The following is a 21316-nucleotide window of genomic DNA, read 5'->3' on the forward strand; positions in this document are numbered from 1 at the left end:
CAGAAACTCTAAGAGAAATTAAAGACTTTGACTTAACACAATAAAAACTTTAGATTTTCTTACCTGACTGATACCTCTTGCTCCCCTCCACACCGTCATCAAATGCGTTGGAAATCGTCACTTCCGGTTTTTTTTTGAATCACGAAATTAAACCCTTTACGTTACTTTAACGATTGATAATTAAGTAAAATTTAAAATTAAACATTTTAAGTTGATTAAACACAATACAATTGTGTTTTGTCGGAAAACTAAATATATTTGTGTTGTTTTAACAAAACATATATGTGTAAAACGAACAGTGCCGGAAAACCATTTTTTTGAGTGTGGACCACAAAACCAGTCAAGTAGCACTGCTTTATTTGTAGCAATAGCCAACAATGTGTGTGCCAAAATTATAGATTTTTCTTTCAGGCCAAAAATCATTAGGATATTAAGTAAAGATCATGTTCCATGAAGCTATTTTGTTAACTTTCTACTGTAATTATATCAAAACTTAATTTTGGTTAGTAATATGCATTACTAAGAACTTTATTTGGGAAACTTTAAAGGTGATTTTGCACCCAGATTGTGATTCCAGATTTTCAAATAGTTGTTTCTCTGTTGTTTATTTATTTATTTATTTTGACTGGTTTTGTTTTCCTGGGTATTATATAGGTTTAGTTTTAGATACATTTGTTTTAAATTAAGATACAGGGGTTAATGTGATCACATGGAAAATATGTGCAAATAAATTTGTGCACCTTTTAAACCGTCTCCAGTTCGATGTTGTCTATCAGCACATTTGACAGTTTTTCTAGAGATGATGGAGGAGGAAAATGTCTACATTTTAGTATTTCACAATGTCACATTTAGCACTCTACGATTAAAGGTTTAGCAGCCTTTTCAGGGGTTTTGTGGCGATTATTGCTGTCAATTTGCTGCAGTAGTTGTGTGTTGTTTGGATACAATCCTTCTTAGTCTTTGATGGCACCTATTGTGTATACTTTCAGATTTCATCCACTATCTTCAGTGATGAAGTATAACACACTTTGTTTCTGCATAAGAAGACTGTTGTTCTTAAAACACCAAACAATTGGGCTGTTAAGGTTACAGATGACTAACCGCTGTATGAGATGAACAGCAGCGCTTTCTTCTTGTGTTGAGTATAGCTGATGTCCACTAGAGGGAGCTCTATTCCTACCACAGTGTGGCTTCACATCAAATCCAAGGTCAGCTCATCAAACATCTCAAGATCAGCTCATCTGTTTCTCCTGCACTTCAGTTCTGACTCACAGACACACTATTGCATTTTATGAGCTGAGCTGTTTCAAACTCTTCCATTCAAAACTCCTCATGGAAAAGTCCTGCTGAAATTGTACATTATTCCATGTATAATCTTTATTAAGATAATATCTTTTTTTAACAAGCATTTTTAGTTACAACAATAGTGAAACCAAGAAGTTTGCGGTGGATTTCTTGCATGAATTTAGGATAGTTTGATTACGTTCAGAGCTTGACTGGATCTAAAATCCTTCAATTTCCAGCCAGCACAAGATTAAAGTGGTTAGATGTCAAAATCCTCTTACCAACCCAAAATACTCTGAAGGTTGATCAATTAATTCATTAACTAAGTAGAGGTCTAATACACGACAAGAGACAAATTGAATCAATTAGCAGAGGCTACTCAGAACAAAGGGAACTTTAATTACAAGAAGTTTAATTAAAACGCTTACCAGTGTAATATGAAGTGGGAAAGGGAAAGCCACACATCCACAGGAAATGAAAAACAGGAGCACTTTGCTTCACTGTTACCTCAAAGACACACACACACACACACACACACACACACACACAGAGCTCTACAGCTGCTGAGTAGAGATCACTTCTCTTTCAGAACCAAAAGTTATGAAAACAAACTGAAATGAGAAAAGTTGGTGTGAGATTCATCTTGTGTTTTCATCTAAATCATCTGCCGAGTTTTAATGGGTTTTCTTGATCTTTTCACCCAGTAAAGCCTGACATTCACCATTAAATGGAACAGTTTATTGAACCTATATTGAAAAGTTTGCATATGTGCTTTTGTTGAGTATCATATTTGATACATCATTTATGGAACATATATAGTCTGATATAGTGAGAATACGGAGGAGAAACAGCTCAGTGGCCGAGCGAAAGACTCAAATTGAGCAAAAACATATGATATTCTGATGCTTGAAATGTAAACTAGTGAGATCTTTAATTAGTGTATAGAAGAAAATTATATAAATATCAGTCGTCACTCTATATCTCCAATAATATGTTTTAAAGTCAGATGATATTTAAATGATTAAAATATATTAAATGTATGCATTTAGCAGAAGAGTGCACTCAAGCTAACAATTTTTAAATAACATTTGCTCCTGGGAATTGAACCCACAACACTTTGCACTGCTAACACAATGCCCTACTACGATTATACTAAAACTTGATAATAAAATAGTTCAACTAAAAACTATCAGTCAGATTAGAGAAGCAAGCAGATTATGCCTGACAGGTTTAACAGCAAAGTTTTGATCATTTAGAGCCCTTAGAAATCCATGTTCAGGGATAATACAACAGGCCTTATAGGGTTAAAATTCTAATCAAACAGAATATAGCACTGACACAATCCCACTGTTCTGCTATTATCATTAATCGTGTCTTGCTGGTATTGCCAGCACAATTATTTATTGCTGTCATTTTGGTTACTTTGTTATCAACTCTGCATATATTTGAATACATTAGCATGAACACACACAGGTCATACAGTGCATTTATGAGACGTATTTCCTCTGTTGAGAACAGAGAAACAGTAACAGAAAATTACACTATATGAATGGAAATTAAACAGTTTACACAATACATGTATAGACATACCGTATGAAGGTGTATAGTGAAATATCACATACATATCAATACATAATGCACAGTTATTAGAAACATTACAATCATAAATGCAAATCATGATATAATCCTGTTTTCATATTGTGTTCCAGTTCAGGAAGTGGAAGGAAAGCGTCTGTTTGTGGTGCAGTGAGATTGTGAAGAGTGTTAATCTGTAAGGCTTTGAAGGGTTTGGATCAGATTAAACATCTGCAGCAGGAGGATCAGCAGATCAGCTCACTCTTTCAGTCTGAGCTGCATGTTCCCCAAATCTCACAAGAAATCACAGAGAGTCACTGGAGCGCCAGTGGAGCCACAACATGACACGAGGACACAGTATTCACACAAACACACACAACAGCAATATTCACTAAGCATTAGAGCGTGTTATATTGTTTGAAAGCTGCTTGAACATATACACTATCATCCAAAAATTTTGGTCTGGTAAGATTTTGTTAATCTTTTTGAAAGAAGCCACTTCTGCTCACCAATGCAGTAAAAACAATGACATATTATTACAATTTAAAATAAATGTATTTTTTAAATGTAATGTATTCCTGTGATAGAAGCTGAATGTTCAGCATCATTACTCCAGTCTTTACTGTCACATGGTCCTTCAGAGATCATTCTGAAATGCTGTTCAAGAAACATTTCTGATTATTATCATTGTTGAAAACAGTTGTGCTGCCCAATATATATATATATATATATATATATATATATATATATATATATATATATATATATATATATATATATATATATATATATATATATATATTGTATTTTATTACAATTTATTATTGCAACTTCAGTCTTTGAATGAACTCATTGTGAGTCAGTGGCTGTAAGTTCACTGGATTCTGCATATAAGCATATTTCTGCATTAATATACATAAAGCCATGAATTTTCCTGTGTGATTTAGTGGTGGAGGACACATATTTGGCACCAGAACGGAAGAGGCTCACATCAACACAACGTGATTTACATTGGTGAACAGATGGCACAGAACACAGTGTTTGGAGAAGATGTGCAGCTTATTCACACTGACACTGTGTGCGATGGCTGTGAATGTTTGTCTAGAGCTGCATGAAAATGAGACAGAGAAAGTCATAGCATAGGTGTGCATGTGCACGGTCCAAAAATATGCATAATTACGCATAATGTCGAGGGAGAGAGCCGAGTCTGAGAATCCAGTGTGAAAGCAGAAGAGATCAGGAGAAACTGAAGAGCTCAAATTATTAATCCATACATGAGGAACAAACACTGCAGGGCAACAGGCACACACACTCTACTTTAACACTTAGTGATAGGGTAACACTTCATTTTAAGGTGTCCTTGTTGCAGTGTAATAATACATTTAAGTATAGAGTCATATTAATTAAAATACATGCACTTGCTATATGTGACCATGGACCACTAAACCTGTCATAAGGGTCAATTTTTCTAAACTGAGATTAATAAATCACCTGAAAGCTGAATAAAAAGCTTTCCATTGATAAATGGTTTGTTATATATGTTTGGCCAAGATACAACTGTTTTAATATCTTGAACCTAAGGGTGAAAAAAAATGGAAATATTGAGAAAGAAGTTGTCCAAATGAAGTTCTTAGCAATGCATATTACTAATCCAAAAATTAAGTTTTGAAATATTTACAGTAGGAAATTTACAAAATATCTTCATGGAACATGATCTTTACTTAATGGCCTAATGATTTTGGCATAAAAGAAAAGTCAATAATTTTTACCCAAACAATGTATATTTTTAGCTATTGCTACAAATATAGTCTATACTGTTGGGAACCGGAAGACGTGCAGGCGGAAGATGGAAGACGTATGCGTCTTGCGCTCATGCCTCTGGGATGCAGGAGCAAGGGAAACAAAGTTTCCTTACTTTAGCAAAGGAAAACCAGTCTCCTTGGCTTATTTCTAAATCCACTGACGTCTTTCTTTACAAATCCTCGTTTTGTGCTTCTATTTAGTGACCAATATTTTGTTTTGTTCTCTCTCCGTGCTCGCCACTAGCCACGCAGCACTGATGAAATACAACATCTGCCTTCATGTCTTTTGGTTCCCCACAGTCAGCAGAAGTGAGAATGTTTTTTGTTTTGTTTATTACATTCAAAATCTGGATATTTATCTTAAAAAAATGCATGGATTCACTACAGACGGCCTTTATTCACCCTCTGGAGCCATGTTACAAATGCATGCACTTTATTTCACATCTTCTCTACTGTTGACAACAGACACCCGTTTACCCCCATTGAAAGGCTTGGAAGAGCAAGGACAATTTTTTCTTAGATTGGACTTCGATTGGATTATTCTGAGGAAAAGTCACTTAGACCTAGGATGCTTCAAGGGTGAGTAGAAGATGGACAAATTTTAATTCTCGGGTGAACTAACCCCTTAAGACTGGTTTTGTGGTCCAGGGTCACATGGCTAGGGTTAGGATTAGGGTTTGGCGAGTTACTTGCATGCAATTATGAATAATTAATTGTCATTATAATAGTAAGTACATGGAATATGTGTAAAAAGGACAAATTAAAATAATGTGTTAACAGTGAGACAGGTTCTAGTAGTAGTGATGATTGACTTAACTGACAGCGCTGATAAAAATCACTCTTAAATATTGTGTGTAAAGCCAGTTTGAACTTCAAACCTCAAATGATAACCATTTTTGTGACACACACTATCAAATATTTTAGCTATATACATATGTGTGTGTGTGTGTATCTTAAAATTAGTAAGACAAACATTTGTGTGTGTGTACATCACTTTATTTTACATTTACATATAGCAACAAACTGATGGGCTCTATGATGGATATATATATGTGGTACATACCTGTAAACATAAAATATTTTGTAATAGCATGTGTTTCTTTGCAAACACACACACACACACACACACACACACACACAGACACACACACACACACAATACAGAAATTTGATCTCTTGGCTATTTTAATTGTTGCCTCATATGTGATTCCCACAAACTTTTAACACATACAATTAATAAGATTAACTTCTATGTAGAGATATCTATATGTCAATTATATATAGGCCAATTAACTATATACCACAAATGTAAAATGAAATCAATATTTATATTTAAATATACGCATTATTAGTGACATGTATTTGTAATTTGTCTGTTACACTTTTACACAAGGACATGTGTATTTAAATAATTATATAGGCCTACATGACGTATATCAAATTAAAATATATTATACATACATAAACTTATACATTTCCATGGGCTGATATAGTATATGTCAATATATGAAATTGTTCCAATTTTTTATAGGTTTCATGTATGTTTACACTTGCAATTACACTTTGTTAATACATATACAGTTGCAATCAAAATTATTCACTGACCTGCAAGACAATTTGCTGTGGAGAATAACATTTTAGGAAATCAATTTAACAAAGGCATCAGTAAAGTATTAGAGAAAGTTTGTTAATACACTTTTGAGTGATTCTGAGAATGGAACATTGATGAATCATGATAAAATTCGTATTGGCTCAAAACATTCATGTTCAAAATTATTCAACCCCCTTTGTGCAGAAATCTTTTATTCTTTAAAATCACCAATAAACGCTGTCTGTAAGTGTTTAGAAGCTTCTGTCACCTCTCTGCTACAGTTTGGCACATTCCTCGCCTGAAAAAGCTTTCAGATCACTGATAATCTTTGGTTTTCACATTGCCACTGCTTTCTTCAAATTCAACCAGATATTTGCAATGAGAATTAAGCCTGGACACTGAACAGGTCACTCAAGTACATTCTATGACTGATCCCTGAACCAAGCCAAAGTAGATTTGGATGTGTACTTTGGTATGACTGGCCTGCAGGAAAGTCCATTGATCATCAGCTTCAGTCTTTGCACCAAAGGCATCACAATTCTTGTCAAAATGGCCTGATACCTCAAAGAATCCATGATGTCCTTCATGCAGTCATGATTTCCACTTCCTTCTACAGTAAAGAAACCCCATAACAGGAATGATCCACCTCCAAGTTTGACGATGGAGATGGTGTTCTTCTGCTTAGGAGCTTTGCCTTTTTTGCAGCAGACATACCGCTGATCCATGGGTCCAAAAAGTTCCAGTTTGGTCACATCACTCCGTAAAACATTCCTCCAGAGCTCCACAGGTCTACACAAATGAATTTTATCAAGTTCAAGTTGTCCTTTGTTCTTCTTGATCAAGAGTGGTATTCTACAAGATGTCTCAACATTAAGGCAATACTTGTCTAGTGTTCTTCTTACACACTGCTTTGAAATGGTTTTCCTCCTTTCATCGGGTCATCTTGCAAGTCTTTGGCTTAACATTGCAGATTTTTCTCAGTTGCTCTGATTAAACATTTTATGATATTGTGCTTTTTCTTCCACAACCTCAAAGATTTTCTGGTAAAACACACTTTAAGCTAAGGAATAAGGCTGAGAGATGTGTCTCTAGGAAGTTTCAATGTCTTGGAAATCTTCATATAGCCTTAGCCTTATTCTCTTTAGCTTTTGTGAGATCTCTGTTGACATTTTTGCTACTCAACTTCAACACATGCATGGGCTAACTGTATGTGTAACGGCTCAAGCTAATTCTGTTTTTAATAGAGTTTCTAAAAGCTTAATTGTGTTTTGAGACTGTTTTTTTTCCCCACCATGCAAATAAGTGATTTAAAAACAGCAATGTTGAATAGGGGTTGAATAATTATAACAGCAGTATTATAAAAAAGTCTTATAACTCAAAAGTATTACATTATATATTGACAATATCACTTTTAATATGCCAGTGAACTGTCATAGATGCAATTTTTTTTATCCTGGATCTTCAGAAAAGCTTGTATTTGTAAAGTACAGCAGTCTCTGGGGGGTTGAGTAATTTTGATTGCAACTGTATAACATGCTTGTGTCCTCTCATTAGGACTGATTAATGCACCAATTATCCTGGTGCTATTGCATTTTGCAGTAGTTCAGCATAGAGAGAGAGAGAGAGAGCGAGTGAGCGAGGGGTCAGTGCTAACAAGCCCCGCATGAGGAGCGTCAGCTGGGTGCATGTTACAGTCCAGCAGTGTTAGACCCCCACGCCATGGCTATGGCTCTAGCCTTACACCGCCATTAGCCTTATTGGCCGCAGAGGTCAACAGGGGTCAAGTGGCGTGTCGATTGGTTGACCCAACCTATCGGCAGCTCCCGTGACTCCTTTAGCTGAGTTATGTGTGTGCCAGCGCGGCCGCGTTACTGCCAGAAAATCATTCGCTTTACTCATGCTGATTTACAGACATCGAGACCCACAGCTTCTGAGTGAACACTGGAAACATCTGAAATGCATGCAGATTTATGTGGATATTAATTCACAGTATTTGGATATAGCGAATATCAATACCTTTATCGGAACAATGAATATATTCATCACCTATTTACTGTCTTTCTGAAAACTGCAGCCATCATTCACATAGCTGCTGTAAAACCCTTCACGATCGTTCAACTCAGTTGCATTCAGACAAACACATGCAAAATGCTTCGAATAAACACTGAAAAATAATTGCACTAAACAAAACCATTGTCAGAGTATCATATGCGCAGAAAGTGCTCTGGTCATTCATTAATGTTAATGTCCAGAACCTAAATGTGTGGTGAACCACAACTTGGCCTAAATAAAGTAAGATAAAAGCATCAGTTTCCACGCTGGTGCTCAGTGACTTAATCCATCACGGAGGCATGGGATCCATCTTTATCAGAGCCCATTAAAGTTACAGCGGGTACAAACGGATCCCAGCTTGCTTACCACTCTTCCTTTAACCTGTCCAAAACACATCTCCGGTGTCCCCATGAAAGAAATACCTGCGCGGCTCATGAGCTTGAAGGTCAGGGGTTAAGGAGTGCGAGCCGGTGACCTCCCCCATTACATTAAGCGCTCTGGCCAGCCATTGGTTAAGACAAGGAGCTTTGGTTACCCGAAGCCAGAGGTTTAGCGTGAGCTCCTATGATCCTAAAACAGCAAAATCTACAAACACACCAACAACCACAAGACAGATTTGGTAAATAAATAAGGTGCAAATAGTTAGTCAGACTTGTAACTCAATGGTCATGGGTTCAAGTCTCTGTACTTCAAGGTCTCACCTTTGCTCAAGTGGAATGGTGCGTCATGTGCAGCATCTGTATTGATGATTAATTTTAAAGCTACTGTAGGTTGCATGTGCAAAATACCAGAGCATTGTGCAATTCTGAATGAATATGTAATGATTCAATTTACAGCACATTCAAACCTACAAATGAAAAATCAAACTCAATGCATATTCTCATCATCTTTTTGTAGATGCAGAGTTCATGTTTGTTTCTTTGTTTATTGTTCCTCGCTAGAAAATAACACAGTAAGAATTTTAGTTTTAGACTGCATTCATACGTATTTCAAATTCTGGTTAGCAAAAAACAAACAAACAAACAACAAAAAAAAACCCCTCATATTATATTAAGATTGAACTTCTGAACTACTCCTTTCACAAATCATTTTCTGAAAATGACTTTCGTTGTTTCTATTTTCTGCCATGTTACAAATAGGTGGCGTCATGCTGTGTTTGGAAGGCTGCAGTGTTTTACAGCAGATTCTCTCTCCCCTGAACGGTGGCTGTGAAGGGCTCTAAGCATCTGATTGATTACTTTCCGCTGAAATATTTCTGCCTTCCCTGGCAGGAGATTACGGATGGCAATTTGTGTTTATGGGATTCCCGAAATTCACTTAACAACTGCCCTCCTATTAAAAGGTCAAGCAGGAGGAGGTAGAGGCATCCCAACGTCATTCCTCATTTCTGTTCCTGATAAAAAACAACAAACTAATGAAATCCAGCCTTTATACAGAATCACATGATCTTCTAAGAGTATCTGGCTTTGAATATTTTTTTTTTCAGGGTTGTTTGTTAAGTGATCAGACTTCTGAGTTTTAAAGTCATGTTGCTTTGTTCAGACATGAATGATTGCTCAAATCACGTGTTGTTACTTTACTAAGTGATCAGATGCACCATTTTTACCTGCTGGATTATAAAACCAAAGAAACTACTGAAGCATGTATACAAGAAAATCATATTTTGGGTTTTCTACTTCATAATTTCACATTGAATTCAGTGTGTTACCTGCCTGTTTATGAAATTACCAGCAATTTTTAAGTGAAAATTCCTAGCTTTTTTTCAGCCAGTATAAATAAATGTAAACTTATTAATCTATTTTAACCAAATTGCATCTAAACTCTTTTTTTTTTCATTAAACAGAAAAACAATCTAGTCTGCTTTCTTTCTTTTATTCATGCATTTCATTTTTTCAGCATTTCAGTTTACCAGAATCCACTTCGTCAGTCTTGCCACTTTCTCTTATTTACAAAATTTACCAGCAATTAAGTTAAGCATGCTTTAAATTATACTCTATTTATATATATATATATATATCTGTCCACCGGCTGTAAGGACTACTTGATATTTGTACTACATCTCTTTTTAGCAGTTTCCTCTCAGGTTTCAGCCTGAGTGTCTCTAGGTTTTGCTGGTTTGAGATTACATTCATTCGTACATTATTAATAGCGTCGCACCATTATCTCCCTGGGAGCTCCTCTTACATCGTGCCCAAACCGCCTTAGAGAACACATTGCGTGGAAAGGCCCGAGTGTTTGTGTGAGAGCCCAGGAAGATGGACAGGTGTGGGATCAAATATTTATCATTGTATAGCAGTAGGCTGTAAGGTGTAAAAGGTCAAAGAGCAAAACACACTTGCACACACACATACAGAAATTTGAAATTGTCCCATCATTCATCAGTTTGCTGTAAGCATGGCTGTTGTCCGATTGTGGGGTGGAAGTTGCATTAAGTAAGGTGACATCTACACATGTCAATTAAATATTGATTTATATAAAATATTTCATCATATTCTTGTGCACAAAAAATGACAAATTATATATTATATACAAAATATAAATATATTATATACATTTTAACATGCATATTATTTTCATTATTATTTTTTTCATTTGCAGTTTTGCGTAAAAAATGTGAGGGTTATTCGCCAAGTGTTGGCTTCTGTTATCTTAGTGGTAGTTTAACTAGCAGGGTAGTTTTGTCCTAGTCAGGTAGTGACAAAGCGTGTTTTGCTGCTCTTGAATTATCCAGGCCATGGGCAGATGGAACTCTGCAGAAACGGGAGAGTGACACCTGACCCGACAGCGACCTGCAGATCAGCTGCCCAGGTGTGGCCGTGGAGATTCTCACCTGACCTTTACCCCGAGCGTCTCCACCCTGCAAGCAGGGCCGAGGTTAAACGTGCTCCAGAGAGTAGTGTACTGTTACCGCTTGTACAGATGCCGGTGAACCTGTGCTGCTGCAGTCCGCATGACAAATTCAACCCAGAGCTTAACAGATGATTACAAGTGCGATATTGCCAAGATGCAGCTAGAAAAATGAATGAGTAATAGAAACAGAATAGCTTCAGGGAGGCAATAACACACTTTAGTCCAATAGTGTGTAATATAACAGGTATGCTGTGTGCATCTTTTTTTAAACACTTTTTAGTACATGATGTTTAAACAAATACATTTCGACATTTACATCATATAACCAGCTCCTTATGAATTTTTTTCTGAGAAAGTAAACTTGCTCATTAGCACACCCGGTACATCATTGCACTTATGATATTTAAGGGATAATCCACCTCAAAATAATTTTTTTGTCATTAATCACTTACCCCCATTTTGTAGAATTTGAGCTGAATGCAAGAAGCTTACACTCTTCTGTGTCAGCTGCGACACAAGGATACATTTTCTATGTGTATTTATCCTTTGATTTGAATGAAAATAGGACATCTGTGCAGTGTGGCTGACACAGAAGAGCGTAAGCTTCTTGTGTTCAGGGGATATTCTCCAAAATGGTCCAGCGGTGATGAGGAGACCAATTGTTAAATAAAGTCGTTATTTTTGTTTTCTTCACATACAAAAAGTATTTTCGTCACTTCATAACATTACGGTTGAACCACTGATGGCAGATGGACTATTCTGACAATGTCTTTCATACTTTTCTGGACCTTGACAGTGCAATTTACTTGGCAGTTAATGGGAGTCACAAGCCTCCCGGGTTTCTTCCGAAGATAAACAAAGCTTTTACGGGTCTGGAAACAACATGGGGCTTAGTGTTGAAAGCATCAGTGCACCCAAAAATTAAAATTATGTAATTTATCACTCACCCTCACGTCGTTCCAAACCCGTAAGACCTCCGTTCATCTTCAGAACACAGTTTAAGATATTTTAGATTTAGTCCAAGAGCTTTCTGTCCCTCCATTGAAAATGTATGTACGGTATACTGTCCATGTCCAGAAAGGTAATAAAAACATCTCCGAAGAAGTCCATGTGACATCAGTGGGTCAGTTCATACAAAATACATTTTGGTCTAAAAATAATGACTTTATTCAACATTGTCTTATCTTCCTGGGCCTGTTGTGAGTGCGACTGCTGTGACCGTTGACGTACGATGCTGCTGATGTGTTTTCTGGTGCGCCCAATAACAAAGATAACACGTCAGCAGCGTCATATGTCATCAGCGTCAATGCAGCGTTGTGAACGCACTCACAACAGACCCGGAAGAGAAGACAATGCTGAATAAAGTCATAATTTTTTTTATTTTTGGACCAAAATGTACTTGCAATGCTTCAACAAATTCTAACTGACCCTCTGATGTCACATGGACTACTTTGATGATGTTTTTCTTACCTTTCTGGACATGGACACACATTTTTAATGGAGGGACAGAAAGTTCTTGGACTAAAATACCTTAAAATACCTTAAACTGTGTTCTGAAGATGAATGGAGGTCTTACGGGTTTGGAACAACATGAGGGTAAGTCATTAATGACATAATTTTTATTTTTGGGGTGGAGTATCCCTTTAAGTCATCAGGTACGAGTGCTGTTAACCACAAGCCACAATAAGAGTTAAAAAACTTCTAGAAGCAAGCTGAAATGGCATAATACACTATGTATAAATAGGGTTATAATGTATAATATATTCGTGTATTTTAGGTAAAACTGAGTATTTAACTTCAAAAGTGTTGCAAAATGTACAGGAAGCAATTATAAAGTCATTGTGCTGAAACGCACAGGCACTCTTTCCAAATAAGCCTAGTTTGTAAAAGACAGGACTGACTACCTATAACTATAAAATAGTTGTTTTTATACAATATTACCACAATCTAGTGACATACTTGTAATAAGATAAATGTGGGCACTTTTTGTTCTGTGGAAACTCTGAAAACACTCTTTTCACTGTCCTAATAATATGTCTGACAATAATGTCCAGATTATAAACTGTCATGATCAAATTTAATATCCATCACATCTTAAAGCACTATTTAATGCATTATGTGGTGTAATCCTTCATGTTATGTATATATACAGTTAAATAACCGAAATACAGTTATTATAAAAATACAGTTATTAATTGTGGCGAGTGGGGCGGGGCCGAGAGGCGTGGGAACGAGGAGTGAGGCCAGGTGTAGTGATTGGAGATGAGCTGCACCTGCGCCCCACCGCCGGTCTTGAGTCCCACGTAGGAGACGGAAGGATATAAAACTGGAGCGACTATAGTGAAGGACGTGAGAGGACCAGGCCTGGGACATTATTTTATGTGTTTGCTTTTTATTTATGCGCACCAGTCGGCCGTGAGGGGCTGGTGCGCCGTTTTGTATTTATTTTTTATTAAAGTGTTTTGATGATGCCCCGGTTCCCGCATCCTTCTTCCCGATGTATATGGAGTTTTAGGATCGTTACAGTGGTGCCAAAACCCGGGAGAAGGAGGGACGCGCTGCTGAAGATCCCTCGCCGCTGTGGTGAATCCGCGGTGCCCTCGAGCTGGCGAAGTATGTGCCGCCATGGACGCTTGAGGCGGTGGGCTGGAGCGAGTTGCCGGGGACAGGCGAGCTCGCTGCCGGCCGCCCACGATATGGAGGGGCGGCTGCCGTCCGTGAGGGAGCGGAGGAGTCGGCGCCGTTCGCCAGGGGGCCGGAGCCAACCACCTCCGTGATGGAATCCGGAGGGGCAGGGAACGGGGGACTCCTGCCGCTGCCCAAAATCGGAGGAGCCGTCGCCGTCCATCGGGCGGCGGAGGAGTGTCGTGCCGTCCGTCGAGGGCCGTCCAGTGCCACCGCCGGGCACCGCGGAGGAGATCACCCAGCTGGTGGAGGGCCGAGCAGCAGTGCGTCTGGGAACCGGAATTTTTTATTTTTTTTTCTCTCTCCCCTCTCTCGTCCCTGTCGCTCCTCCTTCCGTCTCCTTTTCTCTCGCCTCGTCTGTCCTACCCCCAGGTTCCTGCAGGTCCCCGTGAGCGCTCCCCCCCGGAGGGAAGGGGGGGGGGGTGGGAGTAGAGCGCAGTCTGGAGGGTACCCCCCCGGCCTGCGAGGGGCGATGGGGGTATGTGGCGAGTGGGGCGTGGCCGAGAGGCGTGGGAACGAGGAGTGAGGCCAGGTGTAATGATTGGAGATGAGCTGCACCTGCGCCCTACCGCCGGTCTTGAGTCCCACGTAGGAGATGGAAGGATATAAAACTGGAGTGACTATAGTGAAGGACGTGAGAGGACCAGGCCTGGGACCTCACTTCCTGTTTGCTGTTTGCTGTTGACGGCTGTACTGCGTTTGAGCTCCGTCACTATATTCTTTTCATTGACTATTTTTAACTTAAAAATCAATTTTATACATCATTGTTTCCGTTTATATAACGCGTGAATATATCCTCTATTGTATTCTACAACAAAAACAATCAGAGCGCCTCGCTATCACTAGTTTTATTTTGATCTCCCGGGTCCGCTATTAGCGTTTAGCCAGTTAGCATCAGCAAGCGTGTTTGCTGCTAACTGCGCTTACATTGCTAATACTCTATTCTCACACATTACCACTGCTGTACTCACTGTTACTTGCTTTAATGGCGGATGAATGTCTCCACTCTGTGCAGCTCGAGCTCGAGGCCGTGGGGAAGCAGATTCGCGACCTGGAACAGAGGCAGGCCAAGCTGAGAGAGCGGAGAGCCGCGCTGGAATCATCCCGGGCTGACGCTCACAAGTCCGGGGTAAGTATACAGCGTGCTGTTAACGGTCCCACCACGTCTACTCCGTGTGTTTCTCTGCGCAGGCCCGGTGCACCCAGGACGCGATCTTCCCAGATGTCCTTCACTGCGACGCCGGGACACCACGGACCCTGGGTGCATCCACAGCGGAGGACGCGAGCCGGGTCCCGGGCGACTACTTCTCCCCCTCCTGCCTTCGAGCTCTCCATCCAGAACCGCTTCGCTCCCCTCCGCGAGACAGGACGCGACGCTGTGATCATCGGAGACTCCATCGTCCGACACGTAAGTGCTACGTTAGCCGAAGGTAAAGTGCACACTCATTGTTTGCCTGGTGCTCGTGTTCTCGATGTTTCTGCGCAGATACCCGCGATCCTGAAGGACGGCGAGAGCCCCAGAGCGGTCGTGCTTCACGCCGGGGTTAACGACACCACGCTGCGGCAGACGGAGACGCTGAAGAGGGACTTCAGGAGCCTGATCGAGACGGTTCGCAGCACGACGCCCGCGGCGACGATCGTCGTGTCAGGACCACTGCCCACGTATCGACGAGGACACGAAAGGTTCAGTAGACTTTTTGCTTTAAATGAATGGTTGTTGTCATGGTGTAAAGAACAGAAACTGCTATTTGTTAATAACTGGAATCTTTTCTGGGAGCGTCCTAGACTGTTTCGCGCTGATGGATTACACCCCAGCAGAATTGGAGCGGAGCTTCTCTCTGACAACATCTCCAGGACACTTCGCTCCATGTGACTAGTAAGACAATTCTCAAATAACCATTATGATGAGTTTTGTTCTAACCGCTTAAATGCTAAAGGTACTTGCGCTGTAAAACCTATTAAGACTGTGTCTGTTCCCCGAATAGTGAGGTCAAAATATAAATATAATGTAGGATCTAGAAAAAATCTTATCGTAATTAAACCAGAAAAATGTAAAGTAAATGAACAAAAACAATTTTTAAAGTTTGGGCTCATAAATATTAGATCACTCGCACCAAAAGCAGTTATTGTAAATGAAATGATCACAGATAATAGTTTTGATTTACTCTGCTTGACTGAAACCTGGCTAAAACCAAATGATTATTTTGGTCTAAATGAGTCTACTCCACCAAACTACTGTTATAAGCATGAGCCCCGTCAGACTGGTCGTGGCGGGGGTGTTGCAACAATATATAGTGATATTCTCAATGTTACCCAGAAAACAGGATACAGGTTTAACTCATTTGAAATACTTCTGCTAAATGTTACTCTGTCAGACATGCAAAAGAAATCTAATGTATCTCTTGCTCTGGCTACTGTGTATAGACCACCAGGGCCGTATACAGAATTCCTGAAAGAATTTGCAGATTTCCTCTCAGACCTTCTAGTTACAGTTGATAAGGCGCTAATCATGGGAGATTTTAATATTCACGTTGATAATGCAAATGATACATTAGGACTTGCGTTTACTGACCTAATAAACTCCTTTGGAGTCAAGCAAAATGTCACCGGGCCCACTCATCGTTTTAATCATACACTAGATTTAATTATATCGCATGGAATCGATCTTACTGCTATAGATATTGTACCTCAAAGTGATGATATTACAGACCATTTCCTTGTATCGTGCATGCTGCGTATCACTGATATTAACTATATGTCGCAGCGTTACCGTCTGGGCAGAACTATTGTTCCAGCCACCAAAGAAAGATTCGCAAATAACCTGCCTGATCTATCTCAACTGCTAATTGTACCCAAAAATACACACGAATTAGACGAAATTACTGACAACATGGGCACTATTTTCTCTAATACATTAGAAGCTGTTGCCCCAATCAAATTGAAAAAAGTTAGAGAAAAACGTACTGTACCATGGTATAACAGTAATACTCACTCTCTCAAGAAATTAACTCGTAGTCTTGAACGCAAATGGAGAAAAACTAACTTAGAAGTTTTTAGAATTGCATGGAAAAACAGTATGTCCAGCTATAGACAGGCTCTAAAAACTGCTAGGGCAGACCATATACACAAACTCATTGAAAATAACCAAAACAATCCAAGGTTTTTATTTAGCACAGTGGCTAAGTTAACAAATTACCAGATGCCACCTGATTCAAATATTCCACCAACGTTAAATAGTAATGACTTTATGAATTTCTTCACTGATAAAATAGATAACATTAGAAATACAATAGCGAATGTAGATTCTACAGCGTCTAACACTTCAGTTTCATCCATCGCACCCAAAGATAAACTGCAGCGCTTTACAACCATAGGACAGGAAGAGCTAAATAAACTTATCACTGTATCTAAACCAACAACATGTTTATTAGATCCTGTACCCACTAAATTACTGAAAGAGCTGTTACCTGTAGCAGAAGAAACGCTTCTCAATATCATAAACTCGTCGTTAACTTTAGGACACGTCCCAAAACCATTCAAGCTGGCGGTTATCAAGCCTCTTATTAAGAAACCAAAACTAGATCCTAGTGTACTGGCAAATTATAGGCCTATTTCAAATCTTCCATTTATGTCTAAAATTTTAGAGAAAGTTGTGTCTGCTCAATTGAGCACCTTCCTGCATAAAAATGATATGTATGAAGAATTTCAGTCAGGTTTTAGGCCCCACCATAGCACAGAAACTGCACTTGTTAAAATTACAAATGACCTGCTCCTTGCGTCAGACCAAGGCTGCATCTCATTTCTAGTCTTACTTGATCTTAGTGCTGCGTTCGACACCATAGATCATGACATACTCATAGATCGATTACAAAACTATACAGGTATTCAAGGGCAGGCTCTAAGATGGTTTAGATCCTACCTGTCCGATCGCTACCATTTTGTTTACTTAAATGGGGAGTCATCTCATTTATCATCAGTAAAATATGGAGTGCCACAAGGATCCGTCCTAGGTCCCCTTCTATTTTCAATATATATGTTGCCCCTTGGTAATATTATTAGAAAATACGGAATTAGCTTCCACTGTTATGCTGATGATACTCAGCTATATATCTCAACGAGACCAGATGAAACTTCCCAATTATCTAAGCTAACAGAGTGTGTTAAAAATGTAAAAGATTGGATGACACACAATTTTCTCCAATTAAATTCGGATAAGACAGAGATATTAATTATTGGACCAAAAAACACTACACAGAATCTTGTAGATTACAATCTGCAACTAGACGGATGTACTGTTACTTCCTCTACAGTCAGAAATCTGGGTGTTATATTAGACAGCAATTTGTCTTTTGAAAATCATATTTCCAATGTTACAAAAACTGCATTCTTCCATCTTAGAAACATTGCCAAGCTACGAAACATGTTATCTGTTTCTGATGCAGAAAAGCTAGTTCATGCATTCATGACCTCTAGACTGGACTATTGTAATGCACTTCTAGGTGGTTGTCCTGCTTCTTCAATAAACAAGCTACAGGTCGTCCAAAATGCAGCAGCTAGAGTCCTTATGAGGTCAAGAAAATATGATCATATTACCCCAATTTTACAGTCTCTGCACTGGCTACCTATTAAGTTCCGTATCAGTTACAAATTATCATTACTTACCTATAAGGCCCTAAATGGTTTAGCTCCAGCGTACCTAACTAGCCTTCTACCACGCTACAACCCATCACGCACCCTAAGGTCACAAAACACTGGACTTTTGGTCGTTCCTAGGATAGCAAAGTCCACTAAAGGAGGTAGAGCTTTTTCACATTTGGCTCCCAAACTCTGGAATAGCCTTCCTGATAATGTTCGGGGTTCAGACACACTCTCTCTGTTTAAATCTAGATTAAAAACACATCTCTTTCGCCAAGCATTCGAATAATGTTTCTTTTTAATTGTGAGTGTAGTTGCATCTGTTCAAAGTTGCATTTTTATTCATTAGCTTGGGTTAAACTAATTTTACTTTGTTGGATCAGCAGCTATGCTAATGATGTCTGTATTTTGTTTCTATGTTTCGCCACGGGATTTACATCCCGTGGTAACTAGGATTTAAACAAGCTCCAGTCTGGATCCAGAACACCTGAGAAGAGATGATGCTGACCCTCAGAGGACCCCAGATGATGCTACCTTGAATCAACAAACAGAACTAACAATTATTGCTAAATGTGTGACTGAATCATATAATAACTTAATAATATTGATAGTTCATCGTCTAGCTGACTACGTCTTGTATTATTATTATTATTTTTTCTAAAATCCTGTCAAATGTGCACAAACTACTAGCTACTACTAAATATTGTAGAAACATAATTTTCTGTAAAGTTGCTTTGTAACGATTTATTTTGTAAAAAGCGCTATACAAATAAACTTGAATTGAATTGAATTGAATTTTATGTGTTTGCTTTTTATTTATGCGCACCAGTCGGCCGTGAGGGGCTGGTGCGCCGTTTTGTATTTATTTTTGAATTATTAAAGTGTTTTTGATTGTGCGCCGGTTCCTGCCTCCTTCTTCCCGATGTATGTGGAGTTTTTATCGTTACATTAATATTTTCACACTTTTTTGCATACTTTGAGAAAATTACAGCTAGATTGGAATGTTAATCTCAAGCATGCACTTCACTGATGCTGTCCTTTGAAATAGGCTATTAATTTAAGAAAATGTTTTATTTGTCATGAGATTGTTATTTGATATTTGGGTAGTTTGTTAAAAAAAATAATATATGATAAGAATTATTTTGATCTATTTCAGACATTTTAAAGGTACAGGTTGTAGGACCTGCCACTAGAGGGCGCACTACCAAAACAATAACAATCGCGTGGTTTGATGACGCTAAGAAGGAGCATGGAATGACCCAACCGCTGATGGCCATCAATCAGATGGAAAGATAAATCATGAATTTAACGGGAGTTCAACGATTTGCGCGAGAAGATTACATACAAAGTCAATGCAAAGATGCGATCAGACTATGGATCAAACGCGTCCTCGCGCGGGACTAGAGACGCGATACCCCGCGTTTGGCGTGTATGCCCCATAATACTAATCTTGTCGATCGTTATAATGGGCTAGTTGCATATCTCCGCCATCTTGGATTTCCGGTCTTGCGAGTGTGTGCAAATATACTTCTGGTTGTGCTAAACTTCAGTGCAGAGAACCGGAGAAATCCAAATTACCTTCTATATGTTTACAGGATTTATAATATAACTTCAAATGCAAATAAGATATACACTACTATTATTACTATACTATAAATGTTAACTGAGCTAGTGGATTTTAAACTGTGTATGTTTGGGTCTGGTGAATGAATTAAATACACTGTTCCCTACTGTTCACGAAATGAAAGTTGAAGTCATGGTGTGTACTCACAAATAATGTATTTTTATCTTACCAATTATGTAAATGTACAAATTACTTATTTCTCGAAAATGAAATATTTACCTCTTGAGACTTGGGCTGCGATTTATCTTCATAAGTATCCATTTCTCAATTGTGCACATCATCATCATCATTATTTTCACAACATATTTTATTATTTTACACAGTAAACTAACACATGACTAATTTTAATATCTGTTTTATCTGATAATTAATGCAAAAGAATAACAATATGCATGCGCTGCTCATAGACTCAAAACAACTCACCTGCCGAGTAAAACACAAGCGAGATCGGCATCTCTTTCTAATTGGAGTTTGTCGCGAAGCTACTTCCGCATTTGTCCACGAAACTGTTGTCATGTGGTTTCTACGTCATTAAAGGCGGTGACAAAGGGTAACTAACGTCATTGACAGGCGACTGCACTGCCCTGTGTCACTGTTTAGAATGGGAATTTTCTCATGATTTACAAGTAGTTGAAAACATTAGAGATATTGTTAGTATCAGCCGGACAAAATATATAACACTAGCCTAGTGGTTTTTGGATATTTGACTGCAAATATCTTACAAATTGTACCTTTAAAGTATTAAAAATAGTAATCTTTATGTCACTATTTGTTACATTTTCAAAAACGCTAATCGTCCCCTTGGAATTATAAGGTTCTATCTGACATTTTTGTCAAAATTGAGTCATTCACATATTCTTATTCTGTGACAATTAATTTACATTATGTGATGATTTGTTTTAAGTTGTGTACATTTTGGGATTTTTTATTGAAAAAACAAAAAGGTTCTATCTACAGAAGTCTATGGAACACAAAAACTTTAAAGGTCAATATCTCAAAACTACTCAGAACGCAGATAGAACCTTATAATTCCAAGGGGACGTAATTTATATTTTAAGTTCTGGGAGAAGAATAAACCAGTAAAATCCACACACACACACACACAAAGAACATTTTAAAAGTAGCATTTAAAAAATGTTAAAATAAATGTTCCCGAATTATTTATAATGCCTCTTTCAAATATCAAGAAACATCTGAAATCTGTTAGATCAACCCCTG

At 38.4% G+C, this 21316-nt stretch overlaps 2 protein-coding genes across 5 annotated transcripts in view; one reads left to right on the forward strand and one right to left on the reverse strand.

The window, feature by feature from the left end:
• Positions 1–21316, reverse strand: part of LOC127957234 (uncharacterized) — a 364986-nt gene that overhangs the window by 137077 nt on the left and 206593 nt on the right. The gene's annotated exons all lie outside the window — the stretch shown is intronic.
• On the forward strand, positions 14506–15717 carry LOC127957243 (uncharacterized). 2 transcript variants are annotated; one of them, XM_052555688.1, is made up of 3 exons: positions 14506–14968; positions 15031–15247; positions 15326–15717. In XM_052555688.1, exons 1-3 carry the CDS (start codon positions 14825–14827, stop codon positions 15385–15387), a joined length of 423 nt encoding a protein of 140 aa, XP_052411648.1. In that variant the 5' UTR covers positions 14506–14824; the 3' UTR covers positions 15388–15717. The 2 variants fall into 2 exon arrangements, with proteins under 2 accessions (XP_052411648.1, XP_052411647.1); XM_052555687.1 differs by having other exon boundaries at positions 14506–15247.

This window comes from Carassius gibelio, chromosome B5 (genome assembly GCF_023724105.1).
Source record: "Carassius gibelio isolate Cgi1373 ecotype wild population from Czech Republic chromosome B5, carGib1.2-hapl.c, whole genome shotgun sequence".
In the NCBI taxonomy this organism is placed as follows: domain Eukaryota; kingdom Metazoa; phylum Chordata; class Actinopteri; order Cypriniformes; family Cyprinidae; genus Carassius; species Carassius gibelio.